The sequence below is a fragment of the Diadema antillarum genome, unplaced genomic scaffold, assembly GCF_040938485.1.
Source record: "Diadema antillarum isolate AM-2024a unplaced genomic scaffold, OU_Dant_1.0 scf00000071, whole genome shotgun sequence".
Classification (NCBI taxonomy): Eukaryota; Metazoa; Echinodermata; class Echinoidea; order Diadematoida; family Diadematidae; genus Diadema; species Diadema antillarum.
Window position 1 is genome coordinate 3,891,677 of NW_027270960.1, and position 24,514 is coordinate 3,916,190.

Genomic DNA, 24,514 nt, shown 5'->3' on the forward strand with positions numbered 1-24,514 from the left:
ATGTGTTATAGCCAAATAAGCCAGTTCTCAATACGTTAAGCACCCTCTTCTTTTCTTGTACTTTTTTTTATCTTCCAAACAGCCATTCTCCTGTGATCACCTCAGAAGCCCAGTCGCACCACTTCTTTGGAGACCAAAGGCCAGATGCCACCATGTCAACGAGAGGGAATAGATCGGGTGAGTTCAGAATGGACACTGTGTTCAAAGGGAAAATATCTCTCCTAACTTGTTTTCTCTAGATTGAGTTTATTTTCAAGGGTGTATTGGTCTGTAGATGTTATTTTCATTTTGTTAGGATGTAATTCCCTACATTTAATCAATTACAAACCATAATATTAAAGGGTGTATACAGTTCTGGTCGAGGTGAGGATTTAGCTTTTAACGTTTTGCGAGATATTCAGAAACCACTCTATGAGATGTCGAGGAGCATGCAATTTTAAAGAGTATCAAAAGTTTATTTGATGAAAATCGGTTTTGAAATGGCTGAGATATCCAAAAACAAGTTGAAACAAAGAGAACCTAATAAAGTTGTGGCCTGTCGCCTTTTATTATTATCACTTTTTTGGATATCTTAGCCATTTGAAAACCAATTTTCATCAAATAAACGTTGAATCCTTCTTGAAATTACATTCTCTTTCATATTTCATGAGAGGTTTCTCATTATCTCACTCAGGAATGTTCAAAACATGAATCCCCTCCTCAACCAGTACTGTACAGCCCCTTTAAGAATGATGATGATGATGATGACGATGACGACGATGATGACGACGATGATGATGATGATGATGATGATGATGATGATAATGATTGGAATACATACAATGAAAAAGATGTGAACATCTTCATTATACTGGTGCTAAAATTTATATCAATAATAATTGATTATGGTAACGACAAATGTATTAACCCGTTGAGGACGGTTTGATTTTGCTACAACACACATTTCCCATAGACACCTGCACGAGTATACTCGGGACTCGTCCTCAACGGGTTAATTTACACAATCAACCAGAAGAACCTTTGAAGAAATCACCTCTCTTTGAAGAAACTTTTGGGTAATATTCCATGTAGATGAATAATATTGTTGAGCATATTTTGTTCATAGTAATTTTTCAATTCAAGTCATAATATTTCCAGTATTGCTTTCATTATCACAATTGTTACTGTTTTTACTAGTTTTGTTATCATGGTCTTTATGATTGCTTTTATCATTATTATTTTAATGATCATAATCATAACCACAGCTTCAGGAACAGCTATGATAGAATTTTGTCTCAGTAGAGTTCTACAAGATGTCATTCGTGCACTACATCCAATTCATTAATCACATTAGTTAGTGAGATGGAGCAGGAAGATGGGAAATAGAAAGAGATGAATTAATATGAAAAAGAAAGGAGAATAAGAAATAGATAGAGAAGGAGAGAGAGATAGAGGTAGAGAAAGAAGCAGAAAGACATTAGGAAGTGTTAGTTCTCTCTTTAGATGGCAGAGACGTTTAATCTTGGTAATTAAGCAGGATATAATTGAATTAGCACAGCAATGTGTATGGAAGAGCATGCGTACATAATCCAGAACGCTGTGATCAAAGTTTGCCCAAATCATTTTGGATATTTCTTGCAGGTTTGTGAGTATAATTAATGCTCTGTATGAAGCTTGCTATGACTCATGCTTCACCAATGCATTGGCTTGAAATAAAAGAGAGAGATTTTCTCATTACATGCATTTACTAAAAAATGTAACTGCCATTAGCACCCTCGAAGCTGATGATGTCATTTGTCATCATTATGATTCATCAATTTATTCATTATATTAACAGTAAAACCACCCTCTCTTCTTTGTTTCACATATCCCCCAATTTCATTTTCCTCATATTTGTCGTATTTTCTCAGTGCTGTAGGATATGTGCCTGTGTTGATGACAGTTATATCAGTTGCAGTGAATCTGGAAATGCTTTTATCAACTGTGTAGGAATACTATTGAGAAAAGGATTGAGCATTTCTTGATGCTACATTTTGAGTAAGATAACTATGGGCTGTCTTCAGTTTTTTAATTTGTCATGAAAGGACATGGATATCACGATGCAAAAGTTATATTGTTACAATGAAAGTGTGTATTTCCTTTTTTTATATTTCTCACTCCTTGAACACTTCTTCCAAGCCAAATGTGAACATATGTTTGTAATTTCAAAATTCAACAAATCATGTGTAACGTGTGTGTTGGGTCTTTCTCCTGATTTAAAAAGAAGAAGAAGCAAAGGCTAAATTAAACAAAATAATAACTATAAATAAAATCCAGTCACTACTTAATAAATCAGGCAAAATCTTGAGATGCGTGCAATCTGAAAACCTGCTCGTAGAATCACCCCAGAATGTTGAAGAATTTAGCCGTAGATCTGCTAAGACTGTTGCATTTCTTTTCCTTTTCACACTGGTACATTATGTGACTAATATTTGCTGTTTGACATATTCAGGTCTTGGGGTAGTGGGTGGAATGTACGATGACAGTCTAATTGTTGTCATCCTCCCCTCCAATCACTATAGATTCACTTCTGATTGCCTCCAGTATCGGCAAGTGAGACGTTATGCCAAGAAACTTATTGGAGGGGGATAAAAATACACCCAGAAGAACAGGTGCCAGTATTCCCCAGTGATCCAGTCATATATTGCCCTATCCGGATCCCTGTCTTATAGTCCTCTGTCGGAACCGAGGGGGGTAAATTTGGACCGCCTTCACTTGGAGAGCCTCTCCTTTAACCCAATGAGGACGTGTTGATTTTGCTACAAAACGCATTTCCCATAGACACTTGGCCGAGTATGCTCGAGACTGGTCTTCAATGAGTTAAGGGAAAGTATTAGGATGTCCCCATATACTTCCACACACTGTATAATCCGATGTACAGGGTGTAGCTGCAAGAAAATGTTTGTAAGAAGGGAGCTACAAGTGATATACAGATGATTAGTCTTAACAGAAATCTAATAAATTCACCAAGCACTGATATGTTAGGTGAGATTGAAGATTTCTTAGTACTAAGATTTCTATAGAACGTTGTCTGATTTCTTTCAACAACAACAACAACAACAACAACAAAACTAGCACAAGAAGGAGCAGATGATATTCAGTTTCATGTTTTTGTTTTTGTTTTTAATTTGTCACGTGTGCTGGAGTTTAGGCATGGCATTGCTAAAGGTCAGTTAAAAACACAAACCAAATTTAGACTTACAATGTACATTTAGACTTACGATGTAAATAGTTGCAAGGGAGGTAATCAGTTTAAGACACATTTATTGGCCGAACCATTTTTCAATTTTGTATGTCAGAAGAATCCTGAGATATTCTCTCTTCAAGTTTATCAGAGGCATGTGATGATGGGTATAATTATTACACATATATTACTTATAATTTGTCAGACTTTGCAGTTTTTCTGGTGAACTAAATACATCAGGTCATTATTGAAAGCCAGAGATAAGCTGCGCTTAACAGAATTAACTCCTACATCGTGACCCGTGAAATAGGAATTGAACTTCTGCTTCATGATTTTGGCAAGGCAGCTGGCCAATATGTTTCCCAAGGTCAGTGGAATTCAATTCACTTCTCTTTGCCAGGCATCAAATTGAGGGAAGAGAATCTTTAAAATGATCAAGTACCCAAGATTATATCAATCCTCATAAAGTTGATACATGCCACTTGATCTATGTTCCTGTTTGTTGGTAGTGGGTATTCTGGAGATACCCACATAGCATCACCAACACCTCACATCACAAGATGAATCAGGACTAGGTTAGATATATTTTCTATTATATTCCACATACTAAGAATCTTGCTATAGGATTGGTCAAGAGCTGATCACGTGATAAAGCGTAGTTTTGCCCATCACATCACCTAAGAAGAAAAGTTTGTTACACTCTATGATGATAGTCATTTTTTATTGCTGATCTTTTAGTCCACACAGTCCTAACGTGTGATATAATCGCCGTGTTGTAATCGCCAGCCTACATCTAAAGTTTGCTCGTTAGTTACCGGTACTGTGCGTGCACGTAGTCTAGTTGCCTTGTTCGTGTTTCAGAATGTTCAGCGTTTTTAGCAACAATTGGTAAGTGAACGTAACCTAAGCTCTAAAGGCTTGGCCTAAGGATACCTAGATCTATACCTACCTAGGATAGTTCTAGATTCTCCAAGTCCTACAGATCTGCAGTTTAGATAGTGTTTTTAGACTTGGAGTCTAGTCTAACTAGAGCTAGATAGAAAGTTAGATTTAGCTGTGTTGTTGGCTCCCGGATTGTACAGCCAGACACTATATGCTTTAAATCGTAATCATCAAGTTTGGAGGCAACATTTCCGAAAGACATCATGTTTTTCAGAGTGATATATGATATATTTTTGTTTTGTGAAAAGTCTTATATCCCTAGAGAAAGAACGATACCAAAATAGACTGAGAGACAATTACTTTAAACAAACTGCGCTTGAGATACAATCAGCTACCAAACTGCAGAGAAGGCAAAAAAAAAAAAAATGAAGATAGTGTCAAAGTGACTTGAGATAGTATCGGTCGTTTACTAGTGAAAGTGGGACTTGAACCAGAGCTAGCTGTCTCCTACCTGAGCCAGAAAAGGGGAAGTGGACAGCTGGCAAGTACTTCCTGTTTGGGCGGAGGACGGGTCAAGTGAGCTTCCACAGAAATAAAGGACAAGGCTGTGTACTTTGTGGGGAAGGGAGGTGGAGGAGTTGGATGTTGATGGAAAGTTCAGGCAGACAGTTAAGAGGAAATGATGATGACACCATTGCTTGGGAGGTGTCTGCGCTTGATACTGTACTGTACAGGCACTTAACCTGTTGCAATGGGGAACCGGGTGTACCTTGTAGCAAGTGCATGAGATATAACCTTTTTTTGGAAGCAACCACTTTAAAGGAGAGTTCCAAACCTGCTTAAAGTTGGTATGATAAGGAAGAGTCAAGTTTTATATGCACCACAGTGAAAATTTGCCTAAATTCAGACTCAAATTAAGGAAGTTATGAAATTATAAACTTTTGCTAATTTTCCCCAAAACACTTCTTGAACAGTCAATATTAATATGCAAACAAGTAAGTTGATGATGTCACCAGTGGATGTCACTTTAATAGCACTTTAACCATTCAGAATTTTTCTACCAATTTCAAGCCTGTTAGTATATTGACAGTCTCAGTTGCATTTGAAGAGTTTGTTTGCAAAAACCGATAAGTCCATATTTGCCAAATGGAGATATTTGCGATTAAAGGTTAAGAAAAATAAAAAGAATAATAAGAAAATTTTTGCTTCTTTTGACCATAACTTCAAAAATGTACCTTTATAATGTTGACCAATATATCATTTAAAATGTATCATATTGTACTTTATGACAGAGACCGTACTTCAAAATCTTCAAAAATGGACTTATCGGTTTTTGCGAACAAACTCTTCATTTATAGAACATTAGAGCAATTAAAGTGGTCAAAGCATCTGCAAGTATCAGTCAATTTTCAGCTTTCTAACCCATTGAGGATGGGATTGTTTGGCTATAACAAACATTTCCCATAGACACCTGCCCAAGTATGCTGTGGACTAGTCTTCAACAGGTACAATTCAAGTCAAAAAAAAGAAAGATCTGTTTCCACGTCTGTGATAAAGGAACAAGGGAAAAGTGCTTTTGTAAAAGTGATATTGATCTTTATGCAAGGTTGAATCTCTTTGTGGCAGTTTCCACTCTCTGAACAAAAAGAACGAAAAAGAGCCAGAAAAAGAAAGAGAAAAAGAGCGGGTTGCCCTTACTTCACATTTAGAGAGATGACTAACAGTATGGAATATGCAGAGAGCTGGGGTAATTATATGACAGCTGTTGGTCAAATAGAGATTCAATTTGGGTAGGAATACGAACAAGAATACAGTTTTGACATCATGTGTAGTTGCCCTGTTTTGAAAATGAAAAATAGAAACATGTTTTACATTCCAACTCTGATCTATACTAGTGATGCAGTCGCCGATCTCTCATCACGGTGAATCAAAGGGTGGGGCGCAATGAGGCAGGAAATATCCGTTTTGCACATATGCAGCAAGATTTCTTCTTTTTCCTTTTAAAAGTTCATGTTCTCTTGGTATTTTTCTATCTTCATGCTCATCTTAACATTAAAATGAGGTTATGATAGTCATTTCAGCAATGACAGGGATGTTCTATTATTCAGTAAAGCACAGCTGAGATGTTGACTTCATCACTTCAATCTTGAAAAAAAAAGTTTTGAGGTTGACTCAATGAAAGCCAGTCATTATGAACATCATCTAGCATATGCCTCTTCTTTGCTTGACTCGTTGAGGATGAGTTCCCGAGTATACTCAGGCAGGTGTCTATGGGAAATATGTGTTGTAGCAAAATCAGTCTGTCCTCATAATGGGTTAATCATAATTGTTTTAGAGTTTTGTTTGTCTCTGTGTATTTTTGTTTCATTTTCTTTTCACTTAGAAAAATCAGATTTTAGCTAGACTAACAATCTCAGTATAAAATGGCTGAAAACACTGTGAAATTATTATCATTTCTTTGGGGGGTGGGGTATGGTAGGAAAGGGCTACATCTATTTATGTAAATATAGTCATTATCAATTTAAATGAATTTTCTTTTACTACAGGAACCAGCACATTACATGAACTGCTTTTTAGAATAGGTTCCTCCATCTTTTGCTGAACATGTGTCTTAAAGTTCCATTTATTGCTATGCCAATCATAATATTTGTCTTTAAAAAATGATATTATTTTGACTATTGATTATACTGTATCGCTATCTCATTTGCATACATTTTTTAATTTGTGTTCTTTTCAAATGTGAATGAATTTTCAATGGAATTGAATTGAATTTAAGTGAGGGAGACTGCAGATATATATCGAACTGTAGGCAAGGTAATGAAACTGAATGATGCTACAAGAGGAAGTGAATCATTTATCACTGCCCTCCTCCACAAGATTGTACTCAGGTTATGACAGCCATATCTTTTCTGTCGGGAAGGAGACATATAGAGGGTATGAATAGGTTTGGAGATCAAGAAAATGGGGGGGGGATTTGTAATTTGTTGAATGTGGCATCTGTGCAATGTGGCATATTTACCATTTATATCGTCATCATCATTATCATCGTCGTCGTCGTCATTGTCATCGTCTTCATCATTATCATCATCATCATCATTGTCATCATCATCATCATTATTATTATTTTCATCATTGCTAAGTTTCTGCAACCAAGGCTTTTTTTTTTTCTGCTACTTTATTCTTCATTAGCAGTATATAAAGTCACATCTTGCCTATCAGAAGGATACCGAATGGCTAGACATCAAACTTAACCTTGTACTGAACCCCTCCCCCCCCCCTTTCATCCTACCATGTAATCCCCTCTTTTTAATTCACCTGCAGTCACTTTGGTAATGAATCGTAGCTATCTGCAATGCTGGTGACGAGGGGGGATGATCCAGAACCGTGCATAATTTGGGCAGTGCGAACGAGGTCGCTGACAAATCCCGTAACTCAGCGACCTTGTGCAGGGGACAACTCCCTTCCTGAAGTGCAAGGGATTCGGGGGAAGCCTCCTACAAGGGGGAAACCGTAGCCTCCTACGAGGGGGAAGTATCACGGCAAAAAGTCTAGAATTGCATGTCTCTCTTGGCGGCTAACTCCTCCGTAGCAGTGCAGAATAACCCTCCTTGACATCTGTGTATAATACAAGTCTTCAATCATTTATACCAAAGACCGCAAATCTGAAGCAGCACTTCGCCAAATTGTCATCACGCCCACAATGGATGGAGGGGGGGGGGGGGAGGGGAGTGGCGGGATGTAGCTTTCTTGATGCTTGTTTTGTACTACCTAATCCACACATACAGTTGTTTAGCCAATTGTAATAGTGGAGTAGGGATAAGAATCATTATTGTACAACCTTCATATTGGCTGCTGATTGAATGGTATCTTATCATTTATTTGGCACTTCTATGAAAACAAGATGCTAAAATCACTGCATTGGAAAAGAATACCATATTTAGTGTTTATTCCATACTGCTCAGGCTTGACTACAACTTGTGTAGATATAAGATAACAAGATAACTGCAGCTTGTGTATAGATGTTTTCAAGCCAGGATGGTATAATTTCATTTGATTTGATTTGATTTAATTTGACTTGATATCTACCATCTCATCAAGGATATTTGTCACGAGATGTTAGCATCTTATTACAATCTTCAAACAAATTACCCCCTGGGAAATTACCCCGGCCCCTTTACCTGGCCCTAATCTTTATCTTAATCCTCAACCTAATCCTAACCTGAACCCAAACTCTACCAGTAGTATTTAGCCGGGGGGGGGGGGGGGGGGGGGGGGGGGGGTAATTGCCCTCTGGGAGTAATTGCCCGGATACAGATCACAGCAGTCCAATCATATCTTTGTAGGTTCATGACAAACTTAGTTCCTTATTGTGATAATATATTGCAATAATGATTTAGATGAAGGATTAACATATTGAATGAAGTGAAAATGTATGGGTACAATTGTTGTATGCTTTTCTTTTTCACTTCAAGAAACTTGTTATGGTTTGTTATCACTAGTACTGTTTTCAAGACTTGGATCATTCTTGCACCCCGCATGTGCCATTTATTTCCATCATTCAGAAGAGTGGTTAATAACTAACAACTGGAAATACAAATTTGAGGCATTGTTCGGTGTAACCTGAGATCCTACCTGGCTGTTAGTCAAGGGGAACTCAATTCAGTGAAATCATATCTCTCGATATTTGGATGTGACAGTTCCAGAAACACCATATACTCATTGATATGGTGTCATGTCCTTGTTTACACCGGGAAACATCAGGAAGTTATCAATGGATTGATTACTGTCCTTGTTTGTGTCCCAGTAAAGTCAAGTACAAGAGAGTTTGACACGTTATCCAATAGGATCTATTGCCTTTGTGGTATCTATGACATGCTATGATAGTGGGGAGCAAGTGGCTTGGAAGAGGAACAGGTTTTAGAGGGTGGAGGAGAATAGGAGGAAAGGTAGGGGCGATTTTTCCGCCCCTCAGTTCCAGCGTTGCTTGGCAGGAAATGAGGTTTCAAAGTTCATTACCATTGTATTTGCAGTGTCACTGTTCTATCTGTGTAGAAAGTATATATGAGTTCTGTGTGTGAGTCGATCTGTGTGTCTATGAGTGTCGGTGCATGTATTGACTGGAGAAAGTGTGTATGTCTGTGTGTATAAAAAGAGAGAGTGTGTGCATGGGGGAGTTGAGTGTGTGAACGCTTCCCTCCTTGATGCAATAGCCATGCGATGTGTCATTAATCTGACATGTTTGTCATTCTACCCCCTCCCTGCCGCTGCTGCTGCCACCACCAGTCGCCAAGCTGCAGGAGAAGTATGGCAGTGAACGACCTCTCTCCTTCGACTCATCCCACGACCGGCGCAGTGCATATGCCAGCTCGGCCAGTCGCTCCCTTAAAAGTCTAGATTCCGAGCCGGTGAGTAGCTTGCAGGCCCGGTACAGTCAGGACCGTGGTACGACCCACTCCAAGCGGTCTTCGGGTGATTTTCCGTCCTCTCGCCCGCTGACGGACAGCTACAGCTACTCAGCGTCCAGTGCAGTGCCGGACATGAAGCACTCTACTCACCTCTCGGGAATGTCCCACCTCCGACCGGGTTCGGCATCCTCTGACTCGCATCCTGCGGGACGGCAGCGTGGTTTCCAAGACGACCACCGTGGAAAATTAACTGGAGATATAAAGCGGGGCAGTACAGAGAGTGGATATGGAAGCCTTGAGCGGGAGAAAATTCGCCAGGGAACCTATGCGGCTGCACCTGGCAGTGCAGACTCTAACCCTGTGAATGCTATAAGAGACAAGTACCTTGCAAACCGTCCACTGTCTTCAAGTAATGGGGAGTCATCTAGGACAGGTCCCTATAGCAGTAAACCTCACGAGATGAGAGCCATACCAAATCCTCCACCATCTGTCAGTGATGGCCTGGCCAGGGCGCTTCACAGCGGCTCTGAATCAGAGGACTCTGAATCGAGGGCGGCGCGCATCGCCCGCTACAAGGAGCAGCGGAGACGGGAACTGGCCGAGAAGTACGGTCTGGGACCGTCTTCCAGCGAGAGCGACTCGGCGGTGACGCGACGGAAATATTCGACAAAGGAGGAGTTGTCGCCAACCTCCGAGAGGTTGCGGAAACTGTCAAACGCCAGTGACCGGAGTGCTGGCCTTGATGCCAGCCTGTTGCCACGGCGATACCCGAGCAGGGAGTCCCTTTCCAGTATCACAGGAGAAGTGGAATCTGTACATACTAATGGAAATACCTCCCAGGATACCTCTCCATCCACCACACCCAGGCTAAGGTAAGTTCCTCAATAATACAGTATGAGTCATAGTGTAGAAATTAATAGCAATTTTCCATCAGTATTAACCCAATATGCATGCTATTATATGTGCACTTTCATATCTGTGTTAATTTTCACTGAAATACAGCACAAAATCCACCATGAATTATTTCTCAAACTGTGTATCTCAGGCTGAGGAAAACAAAAACAAATGAAGAACATGTACAATGTACAAGACACCCTAAAGGTTAGGTGTACAGGTACAGTAAGTACTCCATTGAAATGAAAAATTAATACAGCTGTTACACAAGACTCCGAACACATTACACGAGCATCTAATGTGCGCACAGAAAGAAGAAGGGAAAGTAGTCTTGCAGAAGGAGAAAAGAATGTCTGGAGGGCGTTTCACAAAGAATTATGTCAATCTTAAAAGTTAAGATCTACAATGTACTTAAATTTATGGTATGCTGCATGTGTCTTCAGTGTTCTAACTTCCTCATGAAAATGGCAAATTTGGAGACTTTTTTCATGCAGCTGTTAATATACAAGTTGAAATAAGTTACAGAGGATTTTTTTTCTGTAAATGTCAGTCATAATTTGAGTGTATCCTTAAAAGCTGATACATTGTGAAATGGAACAAGGAAACCAAAGGCATACCATAATTCAAATCAACCTTAAATTTCAATATTGACTGAGCTTCTTTGTGAAACATCCCCCAGGGATATGAAAGACATGACATCTCAGAATGCCAAGATGACTCATATAGTGTCCACCATGTATTGTCACAGTGAATAATTATGATAATGAGGCAGTGGTAATCAACTTGCTCTATCAGTGACAATTATTTTATTATCATGAGTTGCAGAGGGTAGAATCCAAACTAAAAAGATATTGAATGGTTTTACATTTACTAAGTCAAACTGGATAACACTCTTCATGTGACAGCTCTGCTAAAAATATCTCGACATTTCTGTGACAGACAAATAGATAGACATCAATCCGAGAGAGAGGTCGGTGATCCAAAATTATATCATTAATTTGTATACCAAGGTGGTAAGTTCTAGTACCAATCAAAGTTGCTAGAAAATTGTTGAGGAATAACCATGAATCAGGTAATAATTCAACTCCCTCTTCCCTAATAAAGCAATAACAATATTTCAGACAATAAGAACGACTAAAAGATTTCCTTCTGTTCAAGACAGTGATAGTTTCATTTTGTATCATGGTAATCTACAGTAATTCAGAAGCAATAGCAACCAAGCAAGGCACTCAGTTGAAGAAGAATGCTGTACAATTAAGATATATATATTGACAATTTTCTATGATTTATTTCACAATGAAGCTGGCTGTTGGTAATTTTGCTACAATTTCCCATATCTATTTTTTAAAGAGAGCAAAAGCTCACAGCCTGGTTTGCTCTTTTAACTCTCCTAATATGGGTGTGGACCATTATCACAACACTGTAAGGCTGACATCATAGGCCAGCCATTCATGTCGCCTCCTTCTTGCACCAGAATCACCCCACAGGATTTAGTTTCAAAATGGCAGGAGAGGGGCAGGGGTATCACCTCCCATCTAGAGCTTATATCAACACAAGTATTGATGACTGAAAGGAATGAAGCATCATCATATGCCCCCCTCCTCCTCCTCCTCCTCCTCCCCCTCAAGCTTTCTTCATTTGCCAACACTTTGTTTTTTTACTTCAGTGATATTTGTTTGTTGATATCACAGCTTGAAATAATTTGAAATCTTTGAATGAAAGCATTAAAGATGTGTCAGTTTACCACAAAAGTGACACATCACTGAAAAAAATGAAATAACACCATTAAAGTCAAAGGGAAGCTCAGAAAAAAGTGATTCCGTCTTCATGGCATTTTGCTATCAAATTCACCTTTCCCCTGAAATAGTTTCCCTCTGTACATCTAAAATGTGACCCTGCACCACAAAACAAACAAAAAGTTGCAAGACATGGATTTTTAGTTGAGGACGGATTCATAAAGAGCAGAATTTAAGCTTTAAAATGATGTATAACTCGATTCAAATGGACTCTCCTAACCTATTTAAATAATACATTATTATTGAAAAGAAAATGTAAACTGTATAAAAGCATTCAACTGAGAAATGAAGCTCTAAAGTTAAGGGTCTATTCAAACGCTTTTCTTACCAAGCCGTGATAGCTGTGCAATGAATGGGACAAAAAACAGGATGTGCTACTCCGCAGCATAAGCAATGAAGGGATTATCAGGTTAAACTGTTTCATACTGAATTCTGAAATCCCCATAGACTTAATACACAGGCCACCAGGTTCCTGTATGGAACGGGTTAAGCTGTAATTGATCATGCTCTATCAACACATTCTATCCAAGACTACTACCAACTTTCAAAGCAGTAGCATCATCTTTTCAAAAGTTATTAGAGTTGAAAGTGAAGATTGTGTAAAGGGTTTTTTAGAAATAATAAGGGAACTCTATTAAGACACACCTAATCACACTATTCTACAAAAAAAAAAGTGTGTTAGAAAAACTGCTAAAAACACAATTTCCCATTGAGTATGATCCCAAACTTGACCATCATGTAGATGAAATCTTGCTCTTTCAAAAAATCTAGAAAAACAACAACTCAAGATTGACCAGGTTGGCCCATCTCACCTATTTTGAGTCCTGACATAAAATTAGTGTGTGCAACTTTTTGTTGGTTTTGTGATGCATGGTCACAAAATACCTTAGAATTGTAGGAAATCTAGTCACGTGGTTAACACAGTTTTTATAACAATTGACTCTGAGATGTAGATGCAGTAAAACATCCAGAGGACAGGGCATCTCAACGGGCTATTTGATTAATGTAAATTAGTAACTTGCTCCATAAAATCTGACATGCTTCAAATTTAAGAAATTTAAAGAGAAAAAATGTCTAGATGTATCCATGCTGTGCCCATGATTAATTGATCTTCACAGCATCAAATTGCCATGTATTTGCCCAGTATCAGAAATGACTGCGTGGAATATGTTTGAATATTTTTGCCCGTCCATTCATTTAGGATACATGCTAGTTGTATCATGTATGACTTAAACAAAGTGCAAGGGAGAAAGAAAGATAACCAAAATTGGAGCTGTGGACCTTTGGAAATCTAAAAAAAGAAGCAAACAACAACAACAGCAGCAATAACAACTTGAGCTTGAAGGAATTACAGTGGGTAGAATCTTGGCTCCTCAAGTTATGAGGAGAGTTCACCCTATGTGGTCACAATATGTTTCTGTCATACTGCCCTCTTGTGATGAGAGTGAGCAGAACCAGTGTGTTTTGCTGCCTGCGTTTTAGCCAAAATGGCCAAGAAAATTCTTATATTTATCCTGCCATAGTAGCCATTGTCCTCTCAGTGTTACTCAGATTTAACCTTCAGTGCACAACATAAGCTGTATTCATTTCTAATAATCTCTACTTTACATTGTTTTTTTTTCTTTTTGTTAATGCAGTAATACAGTATTGTGTATAAGCAGTACATGAAGAGTTTTATTGCAAAAATGAGAGCATTAAGCATTTCGAAGTACACGTGTAAGTCCATCGTCAGATAAAGTAAAATTGAACCTTTCCCATAATACCTCACTTCCGACAAAACAAGCAATATTCTAGAAGTTATGATTGAAAATATCCTGTATTTTCTTATCATTTTCTATGTTTTTTAGCAGCTTTAATCACAGATATTTATAATAAACAGATATCTATGAATTAACATTCATTACTTTACCGAAATTTTCTTACACATAATGCAAGAGTAGTATTCCTTTCTGTCAGATTCACACAGTGCAACGCCAATGCTACATATAACATATGTAAACCTGTCAAAAAACCAAGTTATCAGTAGGTACAGTGAAACATTTTGACATACTTACGGGTGTACAGTATTGACTCCAATATCTCAAAAATATATGAACGCATGCACTTGAGTTACAAGCACATCTACATAGCATTGCACATATGCATGAAATATCATATTTGCCCGAACTATCATTCTCTATCAAGGTAAATGTTGTTTACAAATGCAATGTGAAATAGATTCAAAGAATATACATTTGTACATTGTAATTACAAGTATGTAATTGTGACCCGCTACAACAAAATGGTCCTAAAGTCGCGCACGGTCGAAGCCGTGAAAATCGAGTTTGAAGTCAGAGCATCAAAATTGGTCAAAACTTACGATTTTCTGAATTTGACATATTGTTAGATTCTGACATGTCTTCTATCATCTGTGGAAATTTTGAAGCGAAATGATGGAAGGAAAGACTAAAAAATAGCGTTTTTCTGGGCCATGTTTTTTTGGCGTTTCAATGAAGCAGATACTGGTTCGAACATTTGGATTGAGCGCCACACATAGGCTCCGCCCCTAACAACGACCAGAGTGATCTCATTGGTCAGTTTGCTGCTTGCCGCTAACCGAAGCGTGAAGCTCGCACACTGCCCAGTCGACTGGTGCGTGCTGGCAGGGTGCGCTATGCCCAGCCACTTCTCCTGGCTTCCTGGTCGCTGATTGGTCGGTGAGGAGACCGTCGACGCTGTGTTTGATTGAACATTTCGGGGGTTGCTAGGGCTTACCTTCTATTGTCTGGAGGTGAATACTGACTTGCGTGTCCCTTGATCGTGATTGCGTCGCAAGGAGAACTTTTAGGGCGCTTTTCTCGAAACAGTGATTTCCCAGCCGTCTCGACATGCTCTTTTTCAAACATCGATATCTCCGCAGCCGATTATTTTTATAAGATGTGTTATATATCAATTTAAAGCAGAAAGATTAGGGAATTGTGTCATGCAATTTTCAAATAATCGACCTCGCCCGACTTTAGGATCATTTTGTTGTAGCGGGTCACAATTATGCATACTTTGTCTCAAAAGTTGTGGCTGCATCATGAAGTGTAGCATGTTCATATATCTTATACATTGTATGTCTAAAGGATGGTGCTCAAAGACTCAAAGAAGAGTTTATATGCAAAAGCTGATATATTCATTTTCATCAACTTGAGATATTTTTGAGATTACAGCTGCTGAAAAACAGAAAATAATCCAGATATATGTGGCAATTTCAATATATTAAAAATATGTCTTGCTATATAACAAGTGCAGTATATATTAAGTGAAAAGATTTGATTTTATTCTAATATTAAACTTCATGATGACCTTACTTTGATACAAACTTTGAAAATGGCATTTATCTGTTTTTTTGCATTCAAATTCTTTTATGTATGTATAAATAACCTAATTGAAAATAATAGTCAAGTGCATGGATGTAAAGCTCTGTTAGATTGTGGATAAAAACTTTAGTGAAACTTGGATAGTTACTCCAAGTGTAGAATGAAACTTGCTATGACCTTGGCATATCTTCAATTAGAACAGTAATCAGATTTGCATTTTGCTGCACTTGGAATGTATGGTGTCTGTTACTCTATGGAATATAAATTGATAGTCTGTCTAGTCATAGCCCTGACTTCTCTATGTTCAGTGTGCCCACATAATCATGTCTGTGCAAGCTACAGTCACAAGTTCATTGACCCATATAAGTAATAGCCCCCGAGCAGACCAAAAAACATCTCGTACTCCTAACGCACACAGCGAGAGTGAAATACCGCCGTGACACGTCCAATTTGTGCCTACTCTGTAGCCCAAGGTGTATAATTGCTGATGACTCGTCTACTAATTCTCACCCCGCATGTTTTCGTCTCCTCGCAACCCCCCCACCCACCTTTTCACCGTATACCTCCGCCGCCGTCCCCCATCGCCGTCTCATCGTCCCCGCATCTCACATGCTCACCATCATTTGCTGGCCGGGACTAACCATCAGTCGTAAGGCTCGTAGAGACTCTAACATCTCCCAAGAGACGCAGGAATTCATCGATGCCCTGGAGGCTTCCCGCGCCGCCAGGAGAGAAAGGTAACTCAAAATTCTGCTAGGATATAAACCCTAGCTGTCTCTGTTGTCTTTTTACCTTTAAAGGTAGTTGCCCTCGTCGTTAAAGAATGGGGGTTTGGGAGGGGGGTGGGGGCTTGGTTGGAGGACCAGGAATGTCCTCATTAACCCGTTAAGGATGGGCTAATTTTGCTACAACACGCATTTCCAATAGACACTTTTCCGAGTATACTTGGGACTCATCCTCGACCGGTTAAACTAAAATAGTTTATTGTAGAATAAAACTAGTATACCAAATGACATTTCATTGAAAACACAGTCATAAAGAAATATTTGTTTGGGGACTTGAACTTCGTCTTTCATTGTCTATTTTGATATAATTGTTGTAAAAAAAAAAGTAAGAAGTTCCAAGGATACTTTTGACAATTAAAAATTGCACACTCTGTGCATTTAGATACCAAATGCCATAAGGGAGGACAGCTCTGAGGAAACTGAAAGAGCTTGAAGCTCCTACGTACCTTTCAAGAATAGCAGAGTTCATATTGCCTTCCATTTCACCTTCTAACATTTGTGAAATTGCATCAGTTTTGATACTTCAAATTTGTGTGCTGCCAGATTGATAAATTAGTATGTGATGTCCGGAGGATGCAAATGCTGATGATGTTTACATACCATATAGTGATGAATGTTGATTGCTAATTAATGACACATTATGTATGTACAAGTATTCTAGATGATACATTATAATGCACATGTATGGTATTTGTATGATATTCATATAGTATTACTCATTGCATTTAAATCCTGCTTAAAGCATGGAAGTATTTTGTGTGCATGGGACACATCATATATTCTGAATTGCATTGATATTTATCCATTACCTAAATGTTAGTAAGGTAGACATATCCTACTCTTGAATTGTGATGTTGTATTTACTGTAAATCCAGAAATTTTTGTGTGCACAAAACTTTTGTGAATTTCACGAGAAGCCAAGATTTGCAGAAGTACAATGCATGGAAAAGTTTTGTTTACACACACTGCATTAAATGTAAGTAACCAATTCTTGAAAGTTACATGCCGTGAAAAAGGCTGTTGGCTCCAATTTGTGAAGGTTTCATGTCGTGAATGTTTCTGGGTTTATAGTTCTTCATTATACAATACCTTTAAATCACCCCTGTGCTACTATAGGTCACCAACTACATTAGCAGAGGATTTTAAGATACTACACATGATTTGATCTCATGCACACACACACACACTAGGCACACACACACACACACACACACAAATGCATATTGGTAATGGTGCATTTTTCATTATGCTATCAGTGCAATTTATGAATGTATCTGTGAGCAGTGATGTGAGTTGAAAATATCAGCATTTTGTCATATTGGTAAACAGATCATTTTTCCCCCTCTGATTTCCAGTTGTCTATTGCAAGTGAATCTAGACTGTGCTATTCTAGTTTGCATAATAGCCCTTAAAATGTCTAAGCTATAGGGGAAAAGTTAAATAAAAGATTAGTAATCTAAATTGAATAGTTGCCAAAAGAAAACTTGAAGTGAAACATGCACACAGACACACAAACTCAATAACTTGAGGAAAATATGATGAGGAGTCAGGAAAGGCAGTATGCTAAATAAAATATTTGCTAGAGTGAAGAAAAAGAGGGAAAGATAGGAAGAGAGAAAGAGATAAAGAAAGAGAGGAAGAGAGCAGAAGAGAGAAAGAAGGATAAAGAGGGGGAGGGAGAAAGAGAGACGGAGAGATTAACACCTCAAGAGGAGAGAAGCAATCCAGCAACTAAATTCGTCACATGATAATTCTGAAAATTGATGCAGATTATCATCACAGGACCATTTCTTGTTGTTGTTGTTGATGGTGCACCAGAAGAACTGCACTCCTTAAAGTATCTTGGGAATAGCTTTGCCAGTTCAAATAACTGAGGTGCATCCTGAAAGGGATGTTTTGCATCCATTAAATTACCTATAAACATGTTTTTACTTGCTTGTACTGTGGGTTTGGGGAAATTTCATATCATCAAAATAAGACCTATGAAAGTGTGTATCAAAACATTTGAAGAATTTGTTCCTGGTTTGAATTTCCAGAATAAGCTTGCTTGCCATTCGCAGGCAATTAAAACTAGTTTCAGACTCATTTTTTTTTGTAGTGATTGATGTTAAAAATTGATAAGTCAAAGGATACGAGAAATAAAGATGCAAGAGGAAGAAGGTAATAGGATTGTTAAGAAAATTAAAAAAATGACCTGATCAAATCTGGCATTGCTGATATTGATACCCATAGAATTATCAGGTAAACTATTGTTGATCTTTGTGTAAGTATGATGGATTATAAATATGCTTCCAAAAAAAAAGAAAGTAAATGATTACCCCGGCGGGTATCTAAATATACCAGCAAATGCTTTCAAGTGAACATGCAGATGAAACTGAAAGAGGCAAGGAAATGGTAGGCAAGTACTGGGTTGCGTCATTCTGGGTAGATAAAGTTCAGAGCCAACTATCAACCAATGCCGGAGGTGACAGGCACAGCGTTGAAATAACTCCAAATTAGATGAGTGCATTCGCAGCCAATAAATTCTGCAAAATGAAAAACGACATACCCAGGCCTGAGTGTGGGCCGAGCCGTCTGTGGCAGTGACCCAGTATTTGCCAACTCGTTTGCTGAAAACAATTTCTAGGACAGTAATACTCGACAGACGCAGAATTTGTCGAGCAGAATGCTTTCTGCGGAGAGTTCCCTGGCTGCTGTGGTTACGTATGTATGATTTCTGACTGTTTATTTCATTTGTGTGCATGTGTGATTCTATCATCATTCTCTTATACCACGTGTGTGATACATTTCCATGGAAAGCTAGTTATGAGAGTTCTTAGAAAATATTTCCTTTCAATATATGTAAAAACTGTTAAATTTTTTTGATATGGTTCATACTGTAAATTAATACTATACCATAGTTATCAGAAAATATTTTCTTTCAGTATATGTAAGAATTGTAAATATTTTGGGGTATGGTTCATATAGGACTTTATTTTTCTTCTGCATTTCTTGAGCTGAGTGATTGTAGGAAGTTACAGACTGTCTGACACTTCTGTTGAAACATTCAAAATAACTTCTTAGCCTCTAGCTGATGATCCTTCAGTGGTGTTAATGTTTCTATTATTTAAACTGTGATCTATGATGGACAATATTAGATCTATTTTCATCTGTCCTGCAGGAAAAGACCACACTGTGAATAACTTTTTTTTTTTCCAAATTCTGAAACTAGATATCCATGGTATATCATGGTTTCCACAAGAGAGCGCAAGATATAATGCACAATGTGTCTTCTGCATAGAGCCGTTGTACCACACATGTGCAACCAACATCTTAATGCAGCCTTTAGTCATTTTTGTTCTGATTGGTAGATTCAATCTGCTTGGATTATAGTCACTACCCCCTCCCCCCCCCCCCCCCCCCTGTAAATTTTACACATCACCAGAGTGAAAAGTTTGAATAGTATATGAGGATGGAATTATAACCCATGGAAAACAAAAGTACTTTTTTTTTTCTTTAGTGAAAGTGAGGAATGCATGTTCATTTGCTATTTATACTTCGATATTTATAATAAGTTTGATTTATCTGTTTGAGTACAAAATATTAGTGTGACCTTTAGTGACAGGATATCGCTAGGTTCCTGAAAACACACACAAAAAAGAGAAGAAATGAGATAAAACAGAAGCAAACCTGTCAAAATATTCAGAGTATGGTCATTACTCATAAAGCAATCTAAGCTTTCATGTACATAGAAAATTACCTGCTTTTGAACAGATTCACATGGAAGCTGTAGTTTGGGATCAAAAAGAAATGAAGAGTTTGTTTGCAAAAACCGATAAGTCCATTTTTGAAGATTTTGAAGTACGATCTATGTCATAAAGTACAAAATAATACCTTTTAAATGATATATTGGTCACTACATAGAAAGGTACATTTTTGAAGTTATGGTCTAAGGAAGCAAAAAAATTCTTATTATTCTCTTTATTTTTCTTGACCTTTAATCACAAATATCTCCATTTGGCAAATATGGACTTATCGGTTTTTGCAAACAAACCCTTCAAATACAACAGAAGCCAAGGAATGATTAATTTTACAAAGCAAATTACATCCATAGTGTGGATAGTGTGGATTAAAAGTCCATCACATGTTCTTTTTTGCCTAACTGTCACAACCTGCTGAAAGGTGTTGTGGCCGAGTGGATAAGAGCTCTGTGCACGTCTCTGAATCACATGTGCGTGATTTGGGTTGGTGGGTTCGAATCCCACGAAGCACGACACGTTTGCCCCTCAGCAAGGCACTTTATCCACATTGCTGCTCTCCACCCAGGAGTATAAGTGGGTACACGGTAGGACGAGAATGTTTATGTTGGTTGATCAGCATGTGAGCGCCTGTGAAATGGCGACTGGCTGGAATGCTCCCCAGGGAGTGGAGAGTGAGCACTCTTTGTGGTTGGAAATAATGTATCCAGAGACTTGGGTAATACAGTAATTGTATGCATGTGATTTGAGCAGAGTGGATTTAGCAAAATATTTCATTTCATTATGATTGTTGTAGTAGTACAATGTAGTAGTAGTAGTAGTGGTAGTAGTAGTAGTAGTAGTAGTAGTGGTGGTAGTAGTAATGATAACAGTAATAATATTTTTTGTATTGTTATTATTACTATCTTTATTATTATTATTATTATTATTATTATTATTATTATTATTATTATTATTATTATTGTTATCATTATTATTATTATTATTATTATTATTATTATTATTATTATTATTATTATTATTATTATTATTATTATTAAGTTAATGACAAATCCTGATGTCACTACAGACAGCTAAACTGGTGGATTTTTTGTCTGCCTGTGGTATTTCATTACTCCTTCGTCTAATACCATCAATCCTTCTATTTCTGCCTGATGTTCAAAGTGTCTGTTATCATAACAGTTTTAATCATGTTCAGTGATGTGAATTAGGCATTGTCAAGTGATAATGTGATGAAATATGGCCAGGGCTATGTCAAGGAAATGCCATCAGTCGAACAAATACTTCTATCTATATATATATTCAATGTGTTTATGTTATGTTTTCAAATTGGACTTGTCTGTGTGGAAGATACTGAATTGGCACAGATAGTAGGGCCTTCTATCAAGTGTGAACATGTCAGAATTTTGGGTATTAGGAAAGATTTTTTGTGTGTGTGTGTGTGTGTGTAGAAATAGAGATAAGGAGAGAGAGAGAGAGATGGTCAGTAAAGATATGGTGGGGGGGGGGGGGTGATTAAAATGCCTCTGCATTCCAAAGGGTAAGGGTCCACTGAAGAACCTTCCTTGAGACTCCAGGTAGTAAGGTTCCCATACATGCGTGTATGGCAGAAGGAGTCGGGCATATGAATATTCATGAGGGGGAATGGAAAACAGAGAAAGAAGGCGGAGCCTCACACAAGTCATTCCCAGGGGCTACATATATAGCATGCTAGGATGCTTGTTAAAAGAGCAGACCAACTCAGCCTACAATATGTGAGAATGAATATTATGCCCTATATGACTCGTTATAGTTTGCTATTTACAAAGTGCCTGACTTTAGAATATTCGTATTTGTGCTGTGTTTACATTTTTAAGTCAAAATAAAGGTACTTATAATGATTAGCAGTATTGATATATAAAATATGGTAGTGATAGTGGTTAGAGTGATGTGCAAGGCTACATATGTATCTCCAGAATGGATGATGTTGTCACTTTTGAAAAGTAACAGTAAAAAGTAATTCAAGAAAATCTTGAGCAAATTATGATTTTTCCAGTCTTGTGCTGCATTCTTAAAATAAAAGGGGGAAAAAATGGGCCTGTCTGAGTTTTACCAATAGAAGCACTTTAATTAGCATTGTTATCTGGGGCCTGTTTCAGCAAAAGTTTGTATTTGTCTTATACATTACAGTAATTACAGTTACCATGGCAATATCTAAAATTCTCATAGCTGATTGGTTGCCTCCAGGTGCTGCCTTAGTAACATTCATCATACAATTTGTACATGAGATACTGGTGCTATCTCTCATTTAACATACATTATACTTTCACTGTAATGAACAGCACCTAGGGATTTTTGTTTTGTGCCCAACCCTAGCAATAATTGTAATTTCTACCCAAAGTCACCATGACAGATGCTTTAGATGTTCACAACCCATCAAAGCTGTTACCTATTTGCAGCCATGGTAACCATAATTATTGTAAGTAACAATGGTTATGGACTGCTTGATGAAACAGGGTCCCTAGATCAGCCTAAACACATGCCGCACCTGCGCCGTATGTTTTAATCGTTGCAACGCCTGCTGCTCTGTGCTGTGATGACTAGTCTTGGGTCGGGCAACCGCACGATCTGCCTTTGTTGTCGGATTCGAGTTTTGTTTTCTTGCCGTGAGTCACAAGAAAGGCAGCAATTTAAATCCCCACGTCAAATATGGAATTTGTGCCAATAATTTCATATCTCATATTGGGGGCTTCGTGAGGGTATTTTATGCAGCTATCAGTGCTGGTTTCTCTCCCTGGACAAAAAGGGTGATATTTCTCAGCTGACCTGGAAAACCTCCCTTTAAGGGTTTAAATGATGTCTCTTGTATCAATTCCATCTAATACCAAGGCCAAGTCTGCCCATAAAGAATTTCATGCTGATGCCATTGCTTGAAATCAGAAGAGTGTCAAGTACATTTTAGCGAGGTATTGCTTTATTGAGTTTCATCTGTGTTATCACCCATTTTCTGCAACCTTGTATCCTATGTAACAACAATAAATATTAAAGTTGAATTATGATATATCCTATCTTTAAGCCTTCTTTTTCAAACCAGTGAAAGAGAGCTACATGTATTAAACAGAAGTGACCCAACAACCGATCTGAATATGGCGGTTACTCTTCCATTGGTGTATCTTATGTGATATATATACACACGGCCATATTTAATGTCAAATGCTAGAAATTCTCTGATTGGTTTGATGTGCAATGATATTCATGAAATATATTTTGTAATTTTGCCCCTTTTTGTTTTATTTAATCTTTAGCCTTACATCAAGTCATTTTGATATATAGATACTTCACTTACAGTGTACATCACAATGACTGAGGTACTTGTTCATCCTTTGTAGAGAAATATTTTCAAAATGTGTGCCACAGACTTCATGCTGTTCAGTCGTAGATATATTTCACTTGGTAAATTAGGTCTTGCTGTATTAACACTTAATAAATATTACAACAGAGTTCCATTTACAGGATAATTGTAAGGAATACATTACCTGCGATGATTTTTTTGTTGTTTCTTATTTTGATTTAATGCTAAAAAAAAAAAGAAAATGAAAGGGAATTATTCTGTTCACTGCATTTTGTGTGCAGGAATTTCATGCTATTACAAGTGATATGTTGACTATCAGTAAGATGACAATCACATGGAATTCTTCCAAGAAGACTGAGCCCTGGAGATTACTTGCACAAAAACATTCACTTCTTCTATTGTTGCTGAATATAATTTTGGAGCAATGTTCAATAGAAGTTGATCCATAATATCTCCCAGTATCTGTAGACAAATGATCTTGAGTTCTGAGGATCACAGAAGGAAAATTATAAATTTGAATTGAAAATGACAGATTACTGATTTTACTAGGTGTCGATTCAGGTGTGGAGCAGGAATCAACACAATTTGACCAGTGATAAGTTTCACGTATGTATATAATTGTTAAACAAGATAAAGTGGAAAAAATTACAAAGCAAAACAAACAAAAAGATTAAAAAGGATAAAGCTGGGACAGAGATGAGGCGTTGTATGCGTGATGGTCAAATTCCACTGACCAGTCCGATGCTTTCACCACTCCTGTTTGTGTAAGCGGATCCGTACTTTCAATGTGCGCATTGGTCGGTCTGGTGGCACGAAACATGAGTATCATTGTATCCGTTGTGACCTGGTTGTCGTCTACGTTTGAAGGACATATCTGGAATACCACCGTATTATCATTGTACATATTGTGGTAATGAGTGTAATCAGTTGGCATGTAAGACCGTTCTTGTTGTTGTTTTCTTGGGACTCGTTGTGTAGCCGACTCATAGGGGCTTCCATGTTGCATACCTATCCCAACAGTCACAGACTATAGTAGAGAAATTACATCATCTCTGCTATATGATGTGCACACCAGGGTGCTACAGACACCACATACCTCTTGTCCAGGGCAACAGAAACTTGCTGTAAGGCAAGTAAG

General features: G+C 37.9%; 1 protein-coding gene across 1 annotated transcript in view; it reads left to right on the forward strand.

Moving 5' to 3' along the window:
- Positions 1–24,514, forward strand: part of LOC139717024 (uncharacterized) — a 325,336-nt gene that overhangs the window by 167,338 nt on the left and 133,484 nt on the right. The window contains exons 4-6 of the mRNA XM_071628540.1: positions 83–177; positions 9,368–10,361; positions 16,171–16,260. Of these exons, the coding sequence (XP_071484641.1) occupies positions 83–177; positions 9,368–10,361; positions 16,171–16,260 (1,179 nt within the window). The remainder of the gene's footprint in view (positions 1–82; positions 178–9,367; positions 10,362–16,170; positions 16,261–24,514) is intronic.